The sequence below is a fragment of the Lonchura striata genome, chromosome 10, assembly GCF_050655825.1.
Source record: "Lonchura striata isolate lonStrDom1 chromosome 10, ASM5065582v1, whole genome shotgun sequence".
Taxonomy (NCBI): domain Eukaryota; kingdom Metazoa; phylum Chordata; class Aves; order Passeriformes; family Estrildidae; genus Lonchura; species Lonchura striata.
In genome coordinates, this window is record NC_140712.1 from 4,960,215 (window position 1) to 4,984,259 (window position 24,045).

At 38.7% G+C, this 24,045-nt stretch overlaps 1 protein-coding gene across 3 annotated transcripts in view; it reads left to right on the forward strand.

Annotated features, from left to right (window-relative positions):
* Window positions 1-24,045, forward strand: part of UBE2Q2 (ubiquitin conjugating enzyme E2 Q2) — a 46,447-nt gene that overhangs the window by 19,611 nt on the left and 2,791 nt on the right. Inside the window, exons 3-13 of one of the 3 annotated variants that reach the window (XM_021546781.4) lie at window positions 2,549-2,653; window positions 4,266-4,322; window positions 4,526-4,612; window positions 7,055-7,195; window positions 13,393-13,477; window positions 18,214-18,274; window positions 20,315-20,405; window positions 20,727-20,785; window positions 22,045-22,093; window positions 22,954-23,049; window positions 23,488-23,554. In XM_021546781.4, coding sequence (XP_021402456.2) covers window positions 2,549-2,653; window positions 4,266-4,322; window positions 4,526-4,612; window positions 7,055-7,195; window positions 13,393-13,477; window positions 18,214-18,274; window positions 20,315-20,405; window positions 20,727-20,785; window positions 22,045-22,093; window positions 22,954-23,049; window positions 23,488-23,554 — 898 coding nt within the window. The remainder of the gene's footprint in view (window positions 1-2,548; window positions 2,654-4,265; window positions 4,323-4,525; window positions 4,613-7,054; window positions 7,196-13,392; window positions 13,478-18,213; window positions 18,275-20,314; window positions 20,406-20,726; window positions 20,786-22,044; window positions 22,094-22,953; window positions 23,050-23,487; window positions 23,555-24,045) is intronic. The other 2 variants (XM_021546782.4, XM_085588166.1) reach the window with 2 other exon arrangements.

Consider the following 24,045-nt stretch of genomic DNA (forward strand, 5'->3'; position numbering starts at 1 on the left):
GGATAAGGGATAACAGTGATGGTGATCCATAGCAGAAAGATCAATAATATTAAATTAATTCCTGTGGAGGAAAAGTGTAGCAGTAAGGAAGAAGGGTGGAAGGATTGTACAGACAGGATCAGCTTCTTGCTCTGCCACCACCTTTGCAAAATGTAGACACAGATTGCAAATAAAGCACCTGATCTGTAAAAATGATCTGCAGTAGGAGTTGCATTAAGCTAGCCCTGCAGTGTAGAATCCTGCCAATGTAGAACCCTGCTCTCAGCAGGCCTCCGCCTCCCCCTTCATGATGAAATGGTGGTTGTGTGCTGAAGCATACCAGAATTGATCTGCCACAAGGCTGATAAGCTGCCACACAGTAAGTGTGATCTGTGGTGCAGTGGAAATGAGAAGGTGAAGAGCTGCTGGAGGCCCTTGTCAGGCACAGCTGTAACTCAGCCCAAGCTGTGCCAGCACCATGTTGTTTTGAGGGCACTCCCGTTCCTTGCTTGTGGTGCTGTGCTTGGAAGCAAGGGAAGCTTACAGTGTGGTAGGGCCTGGCTGCAAAAATCCCTTCTGAATTCCAGTTCAGATGACAGAACTATTTGTGGGGAGGAGGGGGAATGAAGGAAGCAGGGCAGGAAGCAGTTCTTAACTCTCCAGCCCTTATTGTCTCTCTGTCAAGGCAAACTAATACTGTGTTCATCTGCTTTTCCAAGGTCAGTGCTAATTGACCAGCACAATTGTGGCAGTCTTCCCTCACTGCTTAGGTATATTTTTGTATGATTCAGAGAGACTTAAACAAATTATTGACTCTGTGAGAAAAATTGCAGCTCCTGGAATTGTATGGTTTATGCTCCAGCTCTCCATGAGGCAATGTTTGTGCAGAGAAAGTTTCTCAAGAAAATGTGTAGCAGTGAGTGCAACTTTAAGTGTCTTGCACATGCTGAAAATAATAGTTCTAATACCTGTGGCCTATCTGGCAACTAACTTTTCGATTGATTAACCTGATTCCTGTCTGCTGAAAGATTTCGTAATGCTCTGGGTACCTGGGAAGCTTCAAACAAGCGTAGAACCTTAATGCTGATGAGAAACGTGATTGTTACAGAAGGGCTTTTGCCAAAACCTATCATGTCTCATGTATATACTCCTAAGAAATGTGGTTCTGTTGCCCCAGGCCTTTTGGTGGTATCTGCTTTATTTTTGAGTTAGGTTGATTATCTGCTTTATTTTTTGTTTGGGTTCACTGTCATGAATGATGCAGAAACAGCAGACATGGTGTGATAGTGTTCTAATGCAGGCTGGTACCTCAGTTCATGGCCTCAGATGGATAAATAACATTCCTATGAAACACAGTGTGGAATTCTGCTGTAGAAGGGAAAAGCACTGAAGCTTTCAGATAGCATAAGGGCAACATTTTCCTATCATTGCTAGTGATTAGGACTTGGAAATGAGTTCTTAACCCTGGAGAGACTGAATTTTTCACTTCCAGTGGGGTAAGGTGAGAGTATTTAAACTGGCCGAGTAGCAAAGCCTTAGACATGTATTTTGGAGTGTGTGTGCAGAAATGACTGTCTTGTCCACTGCCCTTGACAAATGGCAAGATAAAGTCTCCTTGGTTTTTGGAAGAAAAGTCTATAAATGAATGTATAATTTCTGCAAGCTTCATCTAGGTTAGTATTTTTCAAAATATGAGATGCTGACCCTTTTATAAATGGATTTTGCAGTCTTTTTTTGTTTTCCTGATGCAGCTGTGCAAAGACCTTGGAAAGGTAGGAAGTGCAGTAGTATAATCTTTCATGTCTTGGCCTTAGCTAGGAATCTGAGGCTGCCTAGAGAAAGTGAAAAGCTGTAGAAATGAACTTCATTAGTGTAGTGATCAAAGAGCAAACTTAATAATTGTTTCTGCAGAAGTAAATTTTTTTCTGGCTTACATTAGAGTGTGAAGTGCTGCATAGTTTGCAGTTAACAGAGCACAATCAATGAAACAAGCTGGAAAAACAAGTCAGAAATAGTAACAGATTATGCCTCACCCTGACACAAGATACAGCAGGCAGAGTGCCTGGTCTCCTGCTCAGAGCCCACCTGGCTCCTGGGACTTGGACAGGGTTGGTCCTGCTTCTGCTGCCTCACTGGTGTACCCTGTAAAGGAATTCAGGGTATGGAAAACTGGACTGTTCCTCCTCGTTTTTTTAAGATGGGAAATGGGAACATGGACCATTTTGTCTCATGGAATGTGGCCACTTGCTTATTTCATAGTGATGTGTGGCTCAGACACCTATGCTTGGAATAGATGAAGCTGTCAGATGAAAAATGGTTTTTCTGCTCATGGCTTTCTTCTTGGATATAGGAAGATGAATGGGAGTCATTGTTAACTTGCCATGTCCTTGAGTTTCTATTGTGGGGACTTTACTACAAAGATTACAGGGGAAATTTATTCTGGTCTGAGCAGATTTAAATGCTGTGCACTGACTTTGAGTTGATTATCAATGTGTGAAGAAAATTCAAAATCTATTTCCTCTGTGCTTTGATTTAAATAAACGTATCTATGTTTTCTTATTGTTTATAGCTTCTTCAGCAGCTGAAGCGATTAATATGTGACCTCTGCAGATTATATAATCTTCCTCAGCATCCAGATGTTGAAATGTTAGATCAGCCGTTGCCAGCTGGACAGGTAAATTAAAAAGCTATGGACACCTTCTTAGGCCAATAAAGGAATTGGTTTTTTAACTTCCAAGAAGCAAGATAATGGGAATGATTAAACCTTGTGTAAACTAGAAGTGAGAGATTAAGTACTTTTGCATTGTGGTGTCTTCAATTTTAATTTTGTTTATAAATCCATTTAATAATAGTGTGATAATATTACACAATTCCCTTTGAAGTTTCTGTATCACTGAAAGGTGTGTATGTTATACCAGTGCTGTCAAGTTAAATTTTCTCCTAAACACTGTTTAGGCCAATCTCCGTGCACTTGGAGTGCTTCCCAAACTTACTTTTTCTGAAATATTTGGCTCTTTGTTGAAGGGCATGTATTTCACAGTGTGCACTTGGATGAACTACTTTTGTTTTCCTTCTTCAATCCCTTGCAGAGACATAGAATATCAAGGGCATATGTTACTTTGAGTAGGGAACTGCCTTGCTTACTTCTTGTGCACTTGAAAAATTAAGAATTTTGAAGGTCTGTGAGGTGTTCTTCTTGACCAAAATGTTGTGTATTGTGCTGAAAACAGAACTGGCAACAGACAGTAGTTATTTTCTGATTTTTAGTAAGATTATGGGATCTTCTTTTGTTTGTACACATTAAGATGACATGATTGCTAAAATACTCCTTTAGAGTAACAGATGCTTTCCTGTGGTAACAGTACTATAGTAATGAAAAATAACCTGCTTAAATTTTGGTCGCATGCCAAATTGAAATCCTATAGGTCTTTTCTCTGAGCCACCCACTCAGCAGTACAGCTGTAAGGCAGTGGGCTGTACTGTTAAGGGTGTAGCTTTGTGAAGGGGCTCACATGCTGTGAAACTCAAAAACTCATGAAAGGTTTCTTAGCCAGAAATGTCAGACAGTTTCAAGTGAAATAAGAGGGGCCTTAGTAACTCTGACCAAAGATTCATCTGGTCCCATATATTGTCTAGAGCAGTGTCATTCCTTCTTTGCCAAAGGAAAAGTGAGCAGAGGACAAGCATATCAGAATGCTCCTGAGTATTTCTGCATCTCAGACTTCCTGAGCTTGGAGTGGTATCCTGAAAGAGAAAGTTATATTCAGTGTATTGTTTTGTTATTTCCTCAAATAGGCTAATAGCAATGCCTACATGATGATACCAGTGGCTGCATGGAAGTTACAGGTAGTGAGAAAAAGAATTTGTTAGGTTCTAGATGTCTAAAGTTCATTCAGTTTTTCTTTCTAGAGGTGTAGCATGTTAATGGATTTTAGTCAGAGCCATGATCTGATTGCATGGTTAAGGGATGGTGGGTTGTAACCCACTTGATGTGCTTGTTGCATTTGTCACTGTCTCAGAATAGGATGTTCCTTATCTGAATTTAAAGCTTCTATTTACAGCTTAATGGGAATTGAGACATTCTGTTTACTTTTGCTTTGTGAAAATGTCTCTTCACTGTCATATTCCAGGAAAGCATCTTTATGCATCTTACCCTTACCAGCAAAGAACTGAAGTTTGACATGTAACTTTTGCATTTACTGCTTCTCTTGGAGAGTAGACTTGCTGATTTTGAAACCAAGAAGCATATGCAGAATTTATGCAGAACTTTCATTGTTGTTTTGCAGAATGGGACAACAGAAGAAGTTACATCAGAGGAGGAGGAAGAAGATGATATGGGTGAAGTATGTCTATATATGAGATTGTTGTGCTAATCTAGTAGAATTTTGGCATTTTGCTCTGTAATGTCTGGCTAATAATTAAACCAAACTGTAAAATGTGACCTCCCTGGAGTTCAACAGAAAAGATAATTAAAATTTGGATGTTTACCTGAATGTCAGCTTTCCCTTCAACCAGAAAACTAGTGAAATTTTCTTCTTAAACCTAGATCTCAGCTGTGAGGTACTTGGCTACAGAGAATTGGACATCTGTTTGTGCTTTAGTCAAACAATACATAACATTGTGTGCCAAATCAGTAAGTTTTTACATTGTTAACTCCTATTTCAAGCAGCATGTGAACTGGCTCTGATACAGTTGGAAGTGCCTCCTAAATTGAAGCAGACTTGCTAAGAGTAAATCAGTTTGCTGACTCATTGAATGGGTGAGGTAGTTTTTGACTGTAATAAATTGAAGGGACTGGAAGAACATTGAAACAGACACACTAAACTTTTATGTCCATGTCTGGCAACATGGTGCTCCCTTTAAAGAGCTTTTTAGTTGTAAGAATCACCCTTTTTGCTTGCTTCTGCTACATTTTAGAATAGCTCCAAGATGCTTGCTTTCTACACCACTATAGACTGCCTTATTGTAGTAGAACTGTTCGGCTTTCTTCAGATTTAGATTTTTAATTAAGGTGTAGTAAGAATGAACAACTGTCTCTGAACAAATGATCTTCCTATAGAAAAGAGCTAAATGTTACCAAGTTCTTAAATTAATTTGTAGCAGCCTTTCTTATGCCATATTTAGCCCAATCCAGACTATGTTTGCTGGAGCCCGTGTTTCTGTAAAGGTGGTATGTACCATATCCTGCTGGCACAAGGCACTAGTTGCTTGCAGACTGCTAAAGTAGCCTTTTGCACTCTGTTTGGGTTACTTTGTACAAAAAAGAAATGGTCTGCCATTATTTATCAGCTGTCAGGGGGCACTGTGCGTGGCAGTGGTATCTGCAACCTGTAATCTAGTCCCAGTTCTAAATGGAGAAGTATTTTACAATTCCTCAGCTCTATCATTGGAGAAACAGAAGTATTTTGAAGAATACTCAGTCTAAAGTCTGGTACAGCTGAAGACAGTGTTGTCAAATGCACCAGGTGTATTTCTTGCTACATAGGGCATCCTTGAATTTGGGTTTTCCTGCCACGCAAACAGATGGTGCATGGGGAACACTCCCAGGTGTGGCAGAGCTCTGCATACTGGAGTATATCTGCTGGTTATGTAACCAAAGCCTGCTGGTGTGGCTGCTGCAATGCTTCCTTTTTGTGTCAAAGTATTTACATGCTTGCCCTCCTCTCCACAGCCAGCATTTGAATCACCTTCAGGCAATTGTCTGAAGCTCAGAGTGCTTCTCTGCCACAAAGATAACCCCATCTCAGGATACAGAATGGAGGGATTTTAGTGCCGTGGTCTAGAACATAGAACCAAAGTGTTGGCTTGGGTGATCAGAGTGCTTGACCAAAGAATTTTGTCTTATGTCCTGATTCCAAAATTACTGCGTCTAATCTTTAGCTGAAATGTTAACCTTGAATAAAGTACACATGGTTTTCTAATATTTAACTTTCTTGAAAGGTTGCTGTAGCCTTGCCAAATGTGTTAATCACTACTTGTGAGAAATAACTAGGATTCTAATTGCAAAAGCATCTGCTTTTAGAAACAACTTGGAGCCACCCTAACTTGGTACTTTTGGATTCTCTAGTCCAACTTGCTGCCTACTTCAGTGGGCTAATTCTCTACAATCTTCTTGCAGAGGTTGTACTTGTTTCTGTGACTAGAAATGTTGTGAATTCGGGTTTCATTTGTGTTGAGGGTTCCCTATATTCCAGTGGTTATGTTGGCTGAGGGTGAAGTTAGAACTGTGGGAATTTTAGCCTTGTTTTGGGGCCACATGTGGTGGTGAAATTCTTCCTCCAACCCGTGCTTCCAAAGAAAAACTCTGCAGGCTTAGCTGTTCGGTCTCAAGGCAGTTTATTGCTAGTTATCTAACAGATTATGTTCTTGGACTGCAGCTATTTGATCAGTGGCCTGGGTAGAGGCACACACACACACTGACATTCTCTTTATCTGCTGTCTTCTTCGTTTCTCCCTCCGCCCAGGGTTGCTGCTATCTTTTATAAGATATATTACGTATAACATGTTTACAATTATTTCCCAATACCTACTACCTACGTTGCCAAGTGTTTTTCTACTCTAAACCAATCTGTGAGTGCCAACATCACCAAGAACATGGAGGCAAGGAAGAAGAAGGAAGAAGGATGGGATCAGCCCACTTTCTTCCATCTTAGAACTTCTGACCCTCATGTACAAAGTGAAAACCCCCCTGTACATGTGCTAAAACCCCCTTGTACAATACTAAAAAAATTTCCCTTTTACTTCGTAACTACTTATACTATACTATCTAACCTTTTGTGATTGCTTGTTCCACCTCCAAAGTTGGTAATTCATTCCATGGCTCAAACTCAAAATCACAGTTGTTTTTCAGCTGTCTGCCAGGGTCTAGAATGCTTCTGACCAAGGCCTGGAACCTCTAAAAATGTCTGAGAGACATTTTGAGTTCCCACATAGAACAAAATAGAAATGGCATCCAGCAATCACAAATCCATAGTGGTATATAGTATGTGACTGTATCCCACCTGCCTTTGGAGACAGCTTCATTGAATGTAGAGCACAAGACAGTTATTTACAATTAACTTCTCTCTCTCTGTAGGACATTGAAGATCTGGATCACTATGATATGAAGGAGGAGGAACCAGTTGATGGGAAGAAATCTGAGGATGAAGGCATTGAAAAAGAGAACCTTGCAATCTTAGAAAAAATCAGAAAAAATCAAAGGCAAGATCACTTAAATGTGAGTTAATATTTCCATGCTTCTTTTTTGCAATACTTCTGTCTTTAAAATAGAGATGGATTTCAGCAAAGAAAGCCCACTGCTATGCACCTAGACATAAATTAACCTGTGCTGACTGTTTAACTGCTCATCTCCAGAGGTATCCATGTGGTTGTCCCTCTGTCTTGCTTGGTGCCTTTGTTACAAAAATTAGCTCCCCTTGCAAAATCAGCAGAATACGGTGAGCTTGGCTTTTGTGGCTGAACCCTTATTAAAGTAAAAAATCTAAAGCCAAACTTAAAACTGCCTGTATTAAAAGTCATGGGTGACTTAAAATACTTTGCAAACCTGTGCTTTAAATCCACTTTATGCATGAGTTTATTTTTCAGTAATAGCTGTGCCACCTGGAAATTACTGAAGGCTGGTGAATTGTTGTGCAGTTTTTTTTATTGCCATGTATAAAGTAAGGGGCTTTCAGCAGCTCTGCAACTTTGTTGACAGTTTTCCGAGTGATCTTACCAGCAGGCAGTTGTAGAAAAAGTGCTTGTTCTCCAGAAGCTTAGAAACGTTCTGTCCCAAGTGCCAGGTTCCAGAGAAGCTTCTGCTTCTCAGAGGTGTATGTAGCAGGGTGTGATGATGTCCTACAACCTTAATTTTGTTTACCCTGACTTCCAAAGAAATCAAAGCTTTTGTTTCACAGAGGCTTAAAATGTATAAAGCATGAAACGTAATACTTCTGTTTATGATCTGCTTCATCCAAAGGATTTTAAAATTTTAACACCTAAACCTTATTGGCATTTCAGGGTTTAAAAGCAGGTAAACATAAGGTCCCAAACTGCTTTGGCTGTATAGTCAAGTCTGGTTTTGAGACTTGACTGATCATAAGCACAAGAGTCACTTACTGGTTTTGTTTAAACTTGAATGTACACAGTTTGCGAAGATGCCTAGAGAGGTTTTGTGTGTTTCTGTGTGTATAACTCAACTCCTAATAATAAGGAATATTTTAATTGTTAAAGAAAATATATCCTCTTGCAGCCTGAAAGGCATGGCCTGCTCTACAAACATCAAAAATTGGTAGAACAGAAAAAAAATATTTTTTGTAGTGTCAACACTCTTCCTTGGTGCAGAAAGCCTCTTAAAACTGCAGATTTTCTTTTGCTATCTATTCTTTTCCTATTTGGCAAATACTGCCTTTTATTTTGCTCTTTCCCTCCACATTTAGTGGAGCTGAAATGAGCACTGTTGCTTTTCTGTTTGACAACAGCAGAATCAACTTACATAATAGCTGTTTCTCATGCCAGGACACTCTCGTTGATGCTGGTGCATAAACAAGGTCAGCTGAGTGCAGGGAACAGGGTATTCAGCTGCTGCTGAGGAACTGTGGTATTTTTGTGGGTCACCAGAAATAGCTGTGCTGCTGAAATAATTTCTCCAAGGACTTGTGAGGGTTTACTCCTAGGTGCTAGAGAACCAAAATCTCTAACTGTGCTACTGACCTAGGAAAGAGCTAGCCCAGTTGCACTTTATGGGTCCTCCATGCTGCCAAAACAGGGGGCTTCTGATAGGACACTCAAACAACTGCTCTTAGAGCACGGTTAACAGATTCTAACACAAAGCAAAATTTAAATCTGTACAGCCCTCACAACTGGGTTTCTTGGAGGACAGTATGAATTTTACAAACCTAAATGCGGTGGCTAAACCAGTCTGGTTTTTCAGCCCTTTGGGATACTTTGTTTCCTCAGCAGAGGCCAGTAAAACAAACCCGTTCATTTACCTGTTGGAAAAGGGAACATGCAGCATAATACAGGGCTTTGACTGGTGCCCAGTGCAGCCAGAAGACTTTTCAGTTCCTTTCCATGTTCTTTGGCCCAGGTCCATGGGCTGTCCTCTCTCCCCTTGGCTGCACTGCAGGCTGGAGTTAAAGATCATGTTCAAGGGTTGTTCATAGGAAAGCAGTCCATGCACTCCCATTGTCATTTATTTCTGATAGGTTAAAGACATTTTTCTGCTTCTCAAGATGTTGTCATAAGAGTTTTTAGGGATTATGTGTGCTGTACAAGAATGTGTATTTACTAATTTAGTAAATGAGTTCTGTCCTTGGCAGTTTCCTTAATCCCATTCTTCTTGTTGGCATCAGGAAATAAATTTGGCTTTTGGTAGTATGTAACTCAGAGCAAGAATTAATCCTCCTCTTAACATTGTAATAACTTTAAAGAACCATTTGCTTACCTGTAGTTAAAATAGGTCTTTGAACTGGAATCATAAACTTCAAATATTTAACAATTTGCTGCTGCTTGCTTTTCAGAGGTCTTTCCGCACAGAGTAATTTCAGAGATTAATGCCTTTCTTATTTAGGTAATGCTATTAGCTTTTTCTGTTTCATACTGAGGAGTTTAAGCACTTCTCTTCAGAAGTCTCCAATGTCTCTACTTTCATCTTCAGATTTTATGAAATCTAGGGTGTCATTTCTATTTTTAGATTAATCCTTGAAGGAAGTATGAAACTACTTTAACTTCTAGGAATGATTGTGGTTCTGCACAAATATGGAGGAAGTAACAAATGGAACTTGCATTCTTTAGCTCTTTTTTGGTTATTTTAGTTTTAAGTTCATTATCTTGGAGGAGTTTTCATGTTTTATTTCAGCAGGTGATTTTTGGTCTTGTGTCTAAGTCCTCTAAAATGTATTGAGTGAAGAAGTTTTCTGTAGTGTTCTGATGTGTTCACAGTATTTTTCTGATCAGACAGAAGACAGATCTTATCAGATCTTTGGATAAAAATCTGTAGTGAGCTGCACCTCCTATCCTCTATAACTTGGGGAGGAGAGCAGGCTGTTGGGTGCATTTTGAGGGCTGGAAGGGGAAAAGAAGCCCCTGATGTCTCTATGGCATTAGTACAGCAGGGAAAGTGCTGGTCCAACTGCACCACAAGTTTCATATTTCCAATAGTGCCTCATCCCTGTGGGGAAGGGCTTGACAACAAGACAGGCTTGTAGTGATGCATCTCATGGATATTTTTCATGTCCAACAGTTTTGGCTGTGAGAATTCCTGGATCAGGTATTTCTGTTATTTGCAGCTCTCAGCAGCTGGCATGCTGTCAACATAGATGTTTGCCTCTTGTAGCAGGGATTTCTCCAGCTTACCTGCTCATTGTTCTGGAGAGCCACAACATATGCTAGTACAGGATGGGATGATTAAGTGAGACTTTTTGTGCCTATTTGATTATGTATTAGGAAAAAAAGTCACTCAGGTCTGGTCCTGCAGCTAATTTAACTACTTCAGATGAAATGGCTTTGCCTTTCTGCTCTTGGCATCAGCCCCACATGACAGATACCCATCAGATCCCATGACTGACCACTTAATGTCTGAGGCAGTTGCAACTATAAATCTTACTGTCACAATTTGAGAAATGGGAACTTTATCTCCCTTGGAGTGTCAAGTCCCACTTTTCTAGAAGGATACTGTTATTTATATCTGAGTTCAGTATTTCAAATTATAACTTGCATGTAGCGAGTTATGGAAAAAGTTTGTAATTTTAGTATCACTGTAGATTAAAGCTGACCTCAATGCTCTGTGTTGTGCAGTGGTGGGATGCAAGTCGTGCTGTCTTCTAAACTGCTCTTTACAGTGGTTCCAAAACCCACAAGTGACCCCAGAATGAAGATGTGCTTCAGAGGAGTGGTGTTTAGCATTAGGCTTACCATCAGGTTTAGCTGTTACCTTCCTCTTCAAGTTCCTCTAAGGGTAATTCAGAGCACATAAAATTAGCCCCTGTGCTAAACTTCTTAAGTTTGCTATCCTCTTTCTCCTGATTGTAGATTACTGGTTTACAGTCCATTGATTCTTTAGAGTACAAGTGTAACTATATGTAATGCTGCTCTATAGGGAGTGAGCAGCCTGACCAGAAACTCCTGGGGGAAAAAGGCTGAAGGACAAAGTGTGTTGAGGCTTGCTTACACGCGCTACAACTAACTCCTTTAATACCACCTCATTTATCAGCAGTTATAATAGAAGTCAGGGGGATGTGAGTGTGTTAAGCTATGGTTTTTAAATGTCTCCAATAGAGAAGATACTTAAATTTTCATTTGCCAAGATGAACTTCCAACATTATGTATAGAAATTCAGTAGTTCAATTGGATGGCAGTAGAGATGCAGTGAGAGAGGTAGTTTTCCACAGGATGTCTGTGACCATCTAACTTGTTCTTAAATTGTCTATATTTATAGGTTGACAATCTGTGGAAAAGTGTACAAAAATTCCTTCTTTTAGTAAGAAATACAGTGGAAGGGGCAATGATCTGCACAGCTCTACTCAGAAGAAAACCAAAGTCTTGACACTTGTCTATGAAATGTCTTTCCTCCAGACTCAACATATTGATGAGTCTCAATCTTAATGCTCAGAAAGCACAGTAACTCTACAAAAAATGGTGATTAACACTGCTGTGTTAACTGGCTAAGTATAATGCTTCCTTTTTCAGCTAATCTGTAAATAGTGGGTATAAATAGTAGTAATATGCAGATATTGCATATGAACAACCTTTTTCCCTAAAATTTCATATACTTGGTGTTTGAGAAATCCCTTCTTTGTCTGATACAGCTCTATAGACAGGGGCATAGTAAATGGAGAAATTACTTGTCTGAAGCCTTGTTTGTATGTAGCTTTTGTTTAGTCAGATGAAAGGAGTTGCCTATTATTTGCATGTTTAATTACAAGGTTCATCCTTCATACTGGTCTGTTAAGAAAAACTAGTGGAATTTCAGAAATCTGCATAATTAAATCTAAAGGTGTATGAAAATGAATAGCCTTAAAAGAAAAGTCTACAGATTCTAGTGGGAAGCTATGTGTATTATTTGATACTACTAGACAGAGAAGACAGAGGACTATGTGGAGGCTTTGCCATCAAGTAACTCTTACTGATGCTTAATTTTTATTAAGAAGTAATTTGGTCCTACAATTAAGACCTTATAGAATATAAAACATCACTGTGGACTTCAGGCAAACAGGGAAGATGTTTTGGGTATTAGGTAATGGTCACAGCTGCTTCATATTCTTCCAAATATGACACTTCTATCCAAAAGGGATATGTTTATAGGCGCTCATAGTGTCTGGAAGGAAACTGAAGAAAAAAGACTCTTTGAATTTTTAGATGGAGTAAAAAAGCAGCCTCCTCAACTTACTTATTCAGTACTTGATACAGACATGATGAATTATCCTAGGTGGGTCTTCTTTATTTGTTAGTGGGGCAGTTTTATTTTTTGTCATGCTTTCTCCCCCCAACTATGCTCATGAGCTCCATATGTTAGCCTGTATTTCAGTGGCAGTGACTGAAGAACAGGAGCAGAGGGGAACTGCAAAGTAATCTGCCTTTAGGAAACAGACTGTTGGTGAAAGTCCAAGTGTCACAGGGTTAGGGTTTGGGGGCAGTAACTTGAACCTAAAGTGGTATTTTGGGTGGGATGTATAAGCAGAGTAATCACATAACATATAAGAAAATTGTTTTGAGTTTTCTCTCACTTGGAGGTGCGGAGCAGTACGGAACTGAGCTCCAAGAGAACAGAAGAGATTTTGCTGTAGTTGCTTAAATCACAAGAACTATAACAAGTCACAAGAAATATTTTGTATTTTAAGGTTTGCTTTCCTTTGTTGTCCTCTGTGTAGTTGTTGATACTTTTTTCACTCAATTTCAGTAAATATTGCTTTTGTTCCACATTTCCTAAATTCATTGCTTGGTCTTACTCCTCTGGAGGCTGCTGTTCTAGAGTGGATACTTAGGAACTCCTCTACCTTTTTCAATGACCAAATAAAGATATACCTCTGAGAAAGCAATAAAACCTTATGTATAGAACCTTGCTCTTAGGATTAGGCTTACTTGTCTTCCAGTGTATAAAAACAGAATGTAAAATTAAATATTCCACTCTGAGATGTACTGTGCATCCATCTTGGAAATGAAAATGCCAAAGATTTAGGTCCTTTACAGAAAAATACCTGTTCTACCTTGATTAAAAGTTTGTGTCACCTATAGCATTTAGTAGTATATATTAATGTTCTTTAGAGGGAGGTTCTTGTTTCTTTGGAGTAGACTTTGCTCGCTAGAATATTTAACCTTTCAGAAACCTAATTCTCATACAGAAATTAATATATTGTTAATACATTCTAGTTAGTAATGTAAAGCTCTTTGTAAATATTACTTTTCACTTATTTGGAGTATTTTTGTTTATTTCAGGGTGCAGTCTCTGGGTCAGTTCAGGCTTCAGATCGACTTATGAAAGAACTCAGGGATATATATAGATCACAGAGTTATAAAACAGGTAAATGCCTCAGATTTCCCTTTTTAAAATATATTTTAAATTAATTCTCTTGGGAAATACTTGCTGCTAACTTCTGTTTTGTTGTCCTGTGTTTGTATATACGTGCATGTTTGTGTGTGCACATATGTAAAAATACATAGATACATTATATATACTTTTATTACATAAAGTAGTTTATTTATGGAGAAAAGTTAGAACATATATTCGTTGCAATAATGATGTGGATTACAGCGGAAAACAAGCTTGTTTGTATTTTAAATTAGTTTGGCTAATGACCAGTGATTATCTTGAGATAGTGGATGGCTGTTTCATTTATTCCTTATAGGAGCTGTAGCTAAAGTAGCTCAGCAAAGGATTCAGCATATTGAATCATCTGAGTATTACCATATGAGAAATAGAAATTACATCGATTTTGGGCAAGTTGTATTCCTCTAGGTCTGCCAAATAGACAACTCCATCACTGCAGCCAGGTGTCAGACCCTGGTGCAGGCCAGGATGGGAACAGGAGGAATACCTAATTAGAGAGTCAGTATAAAACTAAATATGCTTTCACTTTTCTGGACTTCTTCCCATATTTATTTCTAGTGGACTTAAACCTCACTTGGTGATGCCATTTTAATCATGTGTAAAAGAATAGAGGTGAAGAGACAATAGGTTCCTGTTTTGGTTTGTCATATTTAACTTTTAGGTCAATTGTTTCATGTATGGAAGTGCTGGGGACAGTGGTAAAATGTCCGGGGTATAAATTTGATGAGGTGACCTAGTGTTGGTCTATTGCAGCCTCCTTTTAGCTTTGTTGCAGCTGAGTGCCTGCCAGTGTGCCCCAGTCACCATCTATCCAGGAAGGAATGGATTAGCGGGTCTAGGGAAGAGCTGGAAGCAGATCTATGGGAAGTCATGGGGGATGCTTTACTGCCTGGTTTTGACCTTCAGGGTTTGTTTAGGTGATCAGAGCGAAGGCTGGCTATAACAAACTGGACTGGAAAGAGTGCTGTGAGGTGCTCAGTCATTTGGTGGTACCACTGGAGTCAGCCAGGGGCCCCCTGGCTAGCTGTGGTTTGAGGGGAGGGTTTAGGCTCTCTGATCATGTAATTTCTTGGCTTTAGAAACACAAGTCTCAATGAGTTGCAAAAGACTGATCTTGATGTAGGAAAGTGTACTCTAAATTATGAGGAAGAGCAAATCTTGCTAAACTTTACAGAAGGTTGAGGTTCTAAAGGGTGAGTGCAGTAACTTAGAGCTTATGACTTTGGAAATATGTAAAAACACTGCAACTGGATGCCTCATGTTGATCTCTAAAACATGGTAATGAAGTAGTGTCAAGTGGAGGTTGACACTACAAAGATGACAATTCTGCTTTGAAACACCGTCCTAAGTGACACAGTTATTACATTTTTCCAGTAAACTGATGCTGTTTATATAAAACTTACCTGGATTCATTCCTTATGGTTTCATTTATTCTTCGATGTTGAGCAAATTGATGTTCTTGTTTCTTTTTCTTTGCACAGAACTCCTGCTTTCATAGCCTAGTTCTGCCTTTTGTTAGGTAACTGTCACCATGAGCACAGGCTATGGTAATTGGCTTTTTTAATGTCATTTTTGTTAAGAGTACTTGCCCCATGGTCCATTTTACCCTACATTTAATTTCTTCCTACTAATGCACAAAGGGAACCATTGTGAAACTTCCAGGTTCTTGTAACTGTTACAAGGTAATTTAATGCTGTTTTCATTTCTCTGTAAGACAAGCCAGAAAGGCTAAGGCAGATTTTTAGTTGAGTAAGGATCACTTTAGTTTTCATGAGATTATATGTTTTTAGGACTGACTGTAGAAGTGAGTAATACTTGTAGCAATAGTATTTTATTTTTTTTTTCTTTTCTCTTATACTATTTTATAAAAAGTAATATTAAAAGACAGTGGCTTCAACTGTAGCTGTGCATTCAAGGTAATATCTATTTTAGAAATTAATTTCCTTTATCTAATGAAGCAATGCTGCTGGAGTTCAAGCAAAAGATTACAAACTTGCTCTCGACAGCAAAGTTGCTTATCTATCTGGGAAATCTAGGGAAAGAATTGCCCTTAAAGAAACAGAAAATAATTTTCTTATGAGCTGACAGGAGCAAAAAACATTCCAGCAAATTAAGATACTCTGTTGTGAATTAGTTTCATTAGCCTGTTCAGATAATGGGAACCACAAGTCCTGTAAAGCAAGATTATCTAATTTCCGCATATCAAATTGGAGATTCACAAAAGATTTGATGTAATTTAAGGGATTGGGAAAGGAGGGCAAGAAACAAAGAATTTGGGGATATTAAGTGAAATTTTTTTTCTGTTCATATCTTTAGCATCTGTTTTATTCAGATATAGTTCATATAGACTTCAATTCCCTGTTTTTATCTAAAGACTGGGTGGGATTTACTTTGTGATATAGTAATGTTGCCCTAAGTAAGATGTTGCTTCTGTTTTGAAAGGAATTGCTTTTCTTTCTACATTTCAATTTCTTACTTTTTTGCTAGCTTCATTCATGGTTCTGTGGTTTCTTTTTAATAGATCACCTCTTTTACTTTATCACCTTTTGAGTAATAAAAACTCCACCCCACCTTGTACTTAAGCAAGAGGAGCCTACCTTGATTCCTTTCCTAAATTAAGGACTTCTCAAAAACTACTGTTAGTAAGTTAAATTTTTTTTGACAGGAACCTTCTTCCTCTCACTGTCAAAATTACAAAAAAAAAGCACATAAATTACTTCCTAGTAACACCTTTTGATTTTTCAGAAAACCCCAAACAACACCCTCGCTCAGCTTTGGATGGTGTTGTTACGTAGCTTCTGTATCAAACATGGAGCCTTTGCTGCTGCTCATGAGACACAGATGCTGTTTGGCTCAAAACTTGGCTGCTTGAGAGGCTGCTGGACTGTCTTGTGCTGGTGTTGAGGCTCAGTCCTGAGCTGATCCTTTCTCTCTGAAGAACCCTCCTGCAGCTTCTGGCTTAGATGCAGCACAACTCTTGGGTACAGCTCTTGTTGGGGAAGCTGACAAAGTGTCTGGGCCTTGAAGTTGGAGTGGGATAGGAACTGTAGCTAAGAACAGGAGGCTGAGGATAATGGAAGGAGTGCAGGACTGGGGCTGAAGGCTTAGTGAGTGAGCAAAGGGATGGAAGTTCTCTTGTGATCTCTCATTGTTTAGCATGGTGTCAGGAGCCTTACTGTAACTTACTGCCTTGTCTGTAATAAGTGTTCTTTGCTCCCACTTGGATGCAGGTGGAAGAAAATATTCTGGATACAACAATGGAATAGATTTGTCATTAATGGGAGTTGACAATGAGCAGAGTTCTGAATGTCAACTCTTTTGTTGTTACAGCAGAGTAGTGCTAATTGAAATTCTTAGTTTGTGACTTACACTGAGGACAGTTCAGAAAATAGTGTCCTTGGATCTGGGGAATTGGAAAAAGGCCTTAATAGCTCCTTTGGTTGCTCCTCAAACAGAGATGTCACGTCTCTGAAGTAACTACTGATTAAAAGGGACATGGGTAGCACAGTGAGGATGTGTTCAGGCCTACACTGTTATTCTAGACATAGGAAAATTAGAAATTGTGCTCTTGGCTGCAGTACCCACTTGTTAGTTGCACTCAGGAGAATGAAGCATTGGGTGCTTTAACTTGTGTGCCAAGTTTTGAAATGCTTTAGAAATAATGGTGTCTGGACAGCTAGAAGTGTCATCTGTACTCCAAGTACTAATGCTTATAAGCTTCAACTGTAAGATTATTTTTATGCTAGAATAATAAAATTCAGAAATTAATATCCCTCATTCCTTGGGAAGAATGTGGTGATTGCAATCTGATGGTTGTATTGCCTTCTGAAATCCTAGGCAGATTCCTGATTTGTATATGGCTTCCAAATAATTAGGCCAGCAACAAAGATGCTGTTAAATATTAGGCCAGGTAACGAGTTTAATAATAGTGGGTCAGTCTATATGCATGAATATTCTCTGAAGGAGGGGGTTTAACTTCTGTACATGACGATACCATGCTCTAAATCTTGTTGGGTGGTTAAAGATTTATTGCTTTTTCTAGAGCTGCTTCTGACTTTATGCAGAGAGGAAGCTCTGAATATATTAGAAAATTGCAGATAATTTCTGTCCTTCCCTGGGAGTGAATTGCACGACTGTTGTTTAACTTGCTTAAAACAATAAGGCCACTGAAAGTCACCAGCTGGCTCCCACAGACCATTCCATTCTTTAGATGCATCTTTCTGGCTTCCTCAGTAAGCTTTTGGGAATGTACTTAATCCATTGCTGTATCTCCTTTTTGTTGGGTTTCTGCTGCATACACTGTCCTGTGTGCTGTCCTGGTCTGCCTGTACTGATGGGAACCTGTGAAACACAATGCTGCACACTGTGTTGTGAAGTGTTTTAAAAACATGTTGGTAGTGTATTGGGTGTAAAATACAGTGAGTAATAAGCAAACTGGAGTTATTGTTGTGGAAGGTTTGAAGGTGAAATGGTTAAGTATCAGGAAAGAAATTGGTTAATGTGAAATGTTTTAATAGAAGTGAAAACACTTTTTCTTGTAGCTCCTCAGAAATGCATCTGCTATTGGAGGAAGGACGTGCCTGAGTATCAGTGTCCTACCCACTGCTTACCCCTGCTGACAGTATTCAAATTTAAAGCAAATAATGGTTTTGCTAAGTTTCCTATCTACACTTTTAGTGCATAATTAATACCATCTAATATTTCTACAGGGATATATTCAGTGGAACTGGTAAATGACAGCTTGTATGAATGGCATGTTAAGCTTCTCAAGTAAGTTAATAAAGTTTTTCCGTGTTCCGAAAAATCTGTTTTATTATTGCTGGAGAGATTCTTTTGATAAAGGAGTATCTCTAGCCATAGCATAAAAATTAGTGTGTTACAGTAGTAGTAGCTCTAATGGTAATTGTAGCCACTAAATAGTGGCAGTAATTCTGATACACAGAAATGTGTAGAGATGGAATGGTAGTAATTGAGCTGGCAAAAAGACAGACCTGCTTTTCTCTGTCAACACCATGTGTATTGCATTAACTGTCATTACTGTTCAATTCTAAAGCTGCTCCAAAATATGCAACCTTAAATAATGAAAATTCTTTTCAAGAATTTTTGCATTGATTTTGTTTTTATTTGTTTTGAATTACATTAAAATCCAGCTTTAGTTACATTTAAGATGTAGGCAAAAACAGAACTGAGTGTCATTAGTTGTTTATTTCTACAGTTAAACAGGCACATAGGACTGAAACTTTTCACTATCACATAAATGTGAATTATATAATTATATGTACCTTGTCTTCTGTCATCGACTAGTATACCAAGTGAAAAGCAGTACCTAACTCTCACCTTGTTACATCCACAGTCCAGTAATTTTAATCCTAGAGGCGTTAGAGTGAAATTATTCCTGGTAACAGGGTCATCTGCTGGCATCCCTATACAGTACCCTAAAGAAAGGAAGAGACTACCCAAACTGTTCTGGGTGGCTGCTGCACCTGGCAGTGGATGAAAGAGCTCCCATGGGTTCAGAGATGTCCTGGGGGATAAGGATAAGGACAGAGGCTGTTTCAGCACAGTAGTTGACCTGCCTGTAGGAATTGTTGCTTTGTCCTAGGGGTGAGACTTGTGAAGACTGGGTCACCAGCTGCTGAGAGAATTTTGTTTCCTTCTTAGTGTAATCATGGCCATGTGAAGGTTTTGAGGCTGAAAATGGCAGGAATGACACATCAGAGAAATCTCTGTCATGTTATTGGAGGCCTTTCCTATTGAGCGCATCTGTAACCAAGTGCTCAAACCATGTGCAGTGATTTGAAACCTCTGTTCAAGTGCTGTGAACAGGTCTCATTTTCTGCCTTCAGAAAAGAGGAAATGGAGTATATGCAGCAAATGCCTTCCAGAATGTCTAAGAGAAGTGTTGTGTTTGTTTATTGCAGCAAAAAGTGCCTGGAAACAAATGCCCTGTGTGCAGAGTAGCTGAGGGGTAGCTGTTCAGAGGAAAGAGCCCATATGGGGAACGAGCAGTATTGTTACTTAGAACAAGTCCCTTTGAACTGGCCCAGCAAAATGGCTTGAAATGGGATGTTCCTAAGCACTGGAAGATTTTTTTCTGAAATAACTTCCCACTGATAGAATGGGGACTACCTGCCCAAGAAGTTCTGAAATGAGATCTAATAATTTTGTAGTTTCAGCTGTAGTAGAGGATTAGATTTAAGGGCCTTTCAGTCCCTTTAACATCTGTTTTTGGCTTGCTGCAGGTGTTTTTGACTAGTCTCTTCTATTTAAAAGCTGATAGGGTGTCAGATTAACCCAGTAGTGTCTGAATTAGTGGCCAGGCTGCTCTCCCACCAGCATTTTAGAACAGTTGTTGAAATTCTGCTGAACAGAAGCTGCTGGGTTTAGTACTGCTGATGCAGATTACTTTTAACAGATGATGCAGGACTACAATTACATATTCCATAAAGGATTCACTAACTATGTGCTGAAAACAAGATGACTATAGTCTTGCTGTTTTTCTCCCCTCTTATTTGAACACAACTGAACTGAAGAGAATTAATATTGCTCTTTTCAAATAAACAGCTTATTTTGTGCTGTGTTTAAGCAACTCTTGATAGCATTGAGAATGTTGTGCATTGCAGCAAGTTTTCATGCTGATCTTGTGGTGAAATTTTTACTAGGTAAAAGGAGCAAGAATTTCCTACATTTCACCTTAAACTACAAATTGTAAACTACAATTACATAAAGGAAATCTTTAAGAGGAACTACTGTTTACAGGTATTGAAAATACGAACTTCATCCATAGTCTTCCCCCTGCTGCTTTTACAGGGTTGATCCTGATAGCCCACTGCATAGTGATCTTCAAGTCTTAAAAGAAAAAGAAGGTGTAGAATACATTTTACTGAACTTCTCTTTTAAGGTAAGTGTCTGTAGGATGAAAAGCTGCAGTTAAATTTGAGGCTTACTATAGAAAATTATGAAATAACCCTCAGCTGTACTTGGGTAATAATGGAATGTAGCATTAAAAAAGGGCAGGAAAAGAAAACTAACTTAAGTTCAGCATTGAAGCTTCCCCAAAAAAATACATTTTTTAGCCAATACTATGGAAAGTGAATTTTTACAGAACTGAAAATTTTTTAGTACTTCGAATCTGATTTGACAAATAAGGCTATTGAAATACTTTGTTCGGGAAGCAGTGTCACAGTATTTTCCTTAACTTTTTTTTTATTACTCTTTTCAGGATAACTTCCCTTTTGATCCTCCCTTTGTGCGAGTGGTGTCTCCTGTGCTCACAGGAGGGTAGGTTTGAGTTGCCCTGGAGAAGTTGTGCTTTGTGGTAAAAATGTTACAACTTGAAAAACTCCGTGCTTGCCATAGTGTGGAGGGTTAACATCTCTCTTCCTTCTCCTGTTGTAGGGTGCTTTGGGTTGGTGCTTTGAATGGGTCTTGATCCCTGTGTTGCCTTAAGTTTGCTGTAAAGTCTTACCTGTCTCTCTTGCTCATAGCGCTGCCATAAAGTCTTTGTTTAAAAATTCCTCAAATGCTAATCCAAACCCACTAAATCTAATTGAAAACATGCTCCATTTGAAAAAATGTCATCTAAAGCATGTTTGAAGTGCTGTCTTTGGCACTCGTATATATCCATGGAGAAACTATTAAATTCACCTTTCAAGGCTTTTATGCATCTCCTAGTGACAGGAAATGACACCTGCTTTTGAAAATGCAGTCTGTGATAGCTGATTCTTACGTGATTTGTATTGCTATGTATTCTTCTTTAATTCAGTAAATGGTTAGTGCAGTTAAATAGGGTTCCTGAGGACTGCTGCTATCTCAAAACTAAACAAGCAGACCCAAACACCAGAAAATCCATTGGATTCTAATTTGATTGTGCTCAGACTTCTTTTTAGAATGAAAAAAGGATGGCTTTTCAGTAGTCATTTCCCTCGGAATGTCATATGGATCTATGAGGTTTAAATGTCTTGACCATAGAGGAGAATACATTTTGGCAGTGGTAAATTTTCTTCCCTTGGTCCAGGTTTTGTCATGCTCAAGTGTTCTGCTGAGTCCCGGTCAGCACGATGGATAAAGTGGTTTTGACATTTTAAAAAGCTATTTACAGGAAAAGAGCAAGAGAAGATCTGGTTAGCTTATATTATTTTTTAAAGTGCAACTACATTGTTTGAAATGGTGTTAAACTTCCTTACACAATTGAATGTTGTTGGTTTCTTTTAGCTACACATCTCTACAATGTATATGTAGAGTAGCCATAAAAAGTAACTTTGCTTTTTCCATGGTCTCTGCCGTTGTGCAGAATAGCTCAGTCAATGATTTAAACTAAGTCTAGTTAGTAAACAACTTTTTTTGTCTCACTATGCTGATTTTCTTTGCTGAAGTGTAACATGGCTAGCCCGTTACAATATATTACTGGCTAAAGGGCATTTCAGCTTTATGAACAATTGAGCAAACAAGGTTAGCAGGAGATTTAAAGTACTGTGAGCACTCGCATCTTTTTACTAACTGATGATGTCAAGTATATTTTCTTTTACATTTGTTTCTAGGTATGTCCTAGGTGGAGGTGCATTATGCATGGAACTTCTTACAAAACAGGTGAATATGAGCTCTGTTATCTGGATAATAAAACATGCCTGAAAATAGTGAAAATAGGTGCTTCCCTTGAGTTGAGGAATCCCTGTGTGGAATAAACTACACACACCAAAGGAAACATGATGGAATTAAACCTCAATCCCACAGGATTTGCCTCGCTGATCTTGTTTGAGATCTTATTTTCTGCCTTGGATGGCTTACAAGAGATGTGAGGAAGAGGCAGGCAGTGTGAGCATTTAAACTTGGAGCTCTCAGAATTTCTGTGAGGAAGGAAGTGTGGAAACACATTGTTTTCTTTTCTAGAAGCCTCTTCAACTGCATAAAGTCAGCTCTGGAGAAGTGAGGAATACAGATGATTATAGTCATAGATTATTTTTGTAGACAGAGTGATTTTTCTCTTTAAAGTAAGTAAATGAATGAAGTAACTTACTTGCAGGCTCTGGCAGAAACTCTTGTGAGCTGTGGAAGGTAAAGCAATACCAGAGATGAGCAGAATTCCTACAGCTTACTGAATTGACTTCATTAGAGATCAGTCTTTCCTACTTCTTGGAAAAAGGGGTTGTAATTTCTGTTGTGACATTGATGAAAATGTGTTAATGCTGTAAGGATGGAGCTTTTTTGTTTCTGTCTTTCTATATTTTGGAAATGTGCTTCAGCCTTTTCATTCTTCTTACGAGTTATTAGTACTAGGACTGTATATAATTTTACAGATTTTCTGTGGAAAAGAAATGTTAACTGAAAATAAGTAGTTAAAACTTGAATGCAGGAAAAAAAATCCTAAAGCACATGTTCCAAAACAGGTTTGCAAGGTGAGCACAAGAAGCAAGTATATGTTGTATGTTGGCATTCTTTTCCTCCTCCAGGGCTGGAGCAGTGCCTACTCAATAGAATCAGTCATCATGCAGATCAATGCCACTTTAGTCAAAGGAAAAGCCAGAGTACAGTTTGGAGCCAATAAGGTAAATGTACTGTGTTTCTTAGTTACACAAATCCCTGTTGGGATTCCATTTCCTTGCTGACCCACATTGAGGATGCTTAATGACAAAATTGTTATGGCAAATATATATGCATTTCAACTTGGCGGGTGCCTGTATGTGTATTTTATTGGCAATTAAACATTTTTTATGTAATTACAAGCAGATGAGTTAGATAGTCTTGGGATGGGCAGGGTAGGCTTTTACTGTCCTTGTATCGGCAAGGGAGGGGGAGGCAAGGAGGATTAGAATTGGGAAGATTTGGAATTTCCAGCTCTGAGAAGGGAATCCTGAAAGCCAGGAATGTTATAACATTGTGTATGGAGTTTATTTTTAAGCCCACTGTAGAATTTCCTTGTTAGAACTGTTTTTGAGTCTTCATGTCTAGATGCAGGTTTTTATGTTAGTTTTTTCTCCTTTCAGAATCAATATAATCTAGCAAGAGCACAGCAGTCCTATAAGTCACTAGTACAAATACATGAGAAAAATGGTATGTATATTCTTGCCACTTTGTTCTTGTCTGCACAGCACCTTGGGAATTGGTGTTTGCCACAGAGAAACTTGAAGTGACAAAGTGTCTTATTTTGGCTTGGGAAGACCATTAATGTTTCTTCCTTCTTCTTGCACTAGAAAAGCAGTAGTGCTTAAATAACTTCACTGCAATCACTGCAACTTTTCCAGTTTACTTGAATGTTGTGTGTTCCTGCTGCTTCTTGAAAGGCAGCTGCGTATTGTTTTCAGCTAGTTGATCTAGGAACTTTATTGTTACTGTAGCATTAAGTATTAAGGACTCTTTAATATTGGTGAAGTATCTGCTGGGAGTTTATCCCTTTCCCTGAAAGATTTTGTTTCAATGTGTCAAGAACCTAGTGGAAATAACATTAATGAAAGAAAAAAAAATAGGGAAAAAAGACCCGAGACTAAAACATACAAAAAGTCCAAGTGAGGTGTACAAGCTGGGAAAGTGTACAATAGAATAGG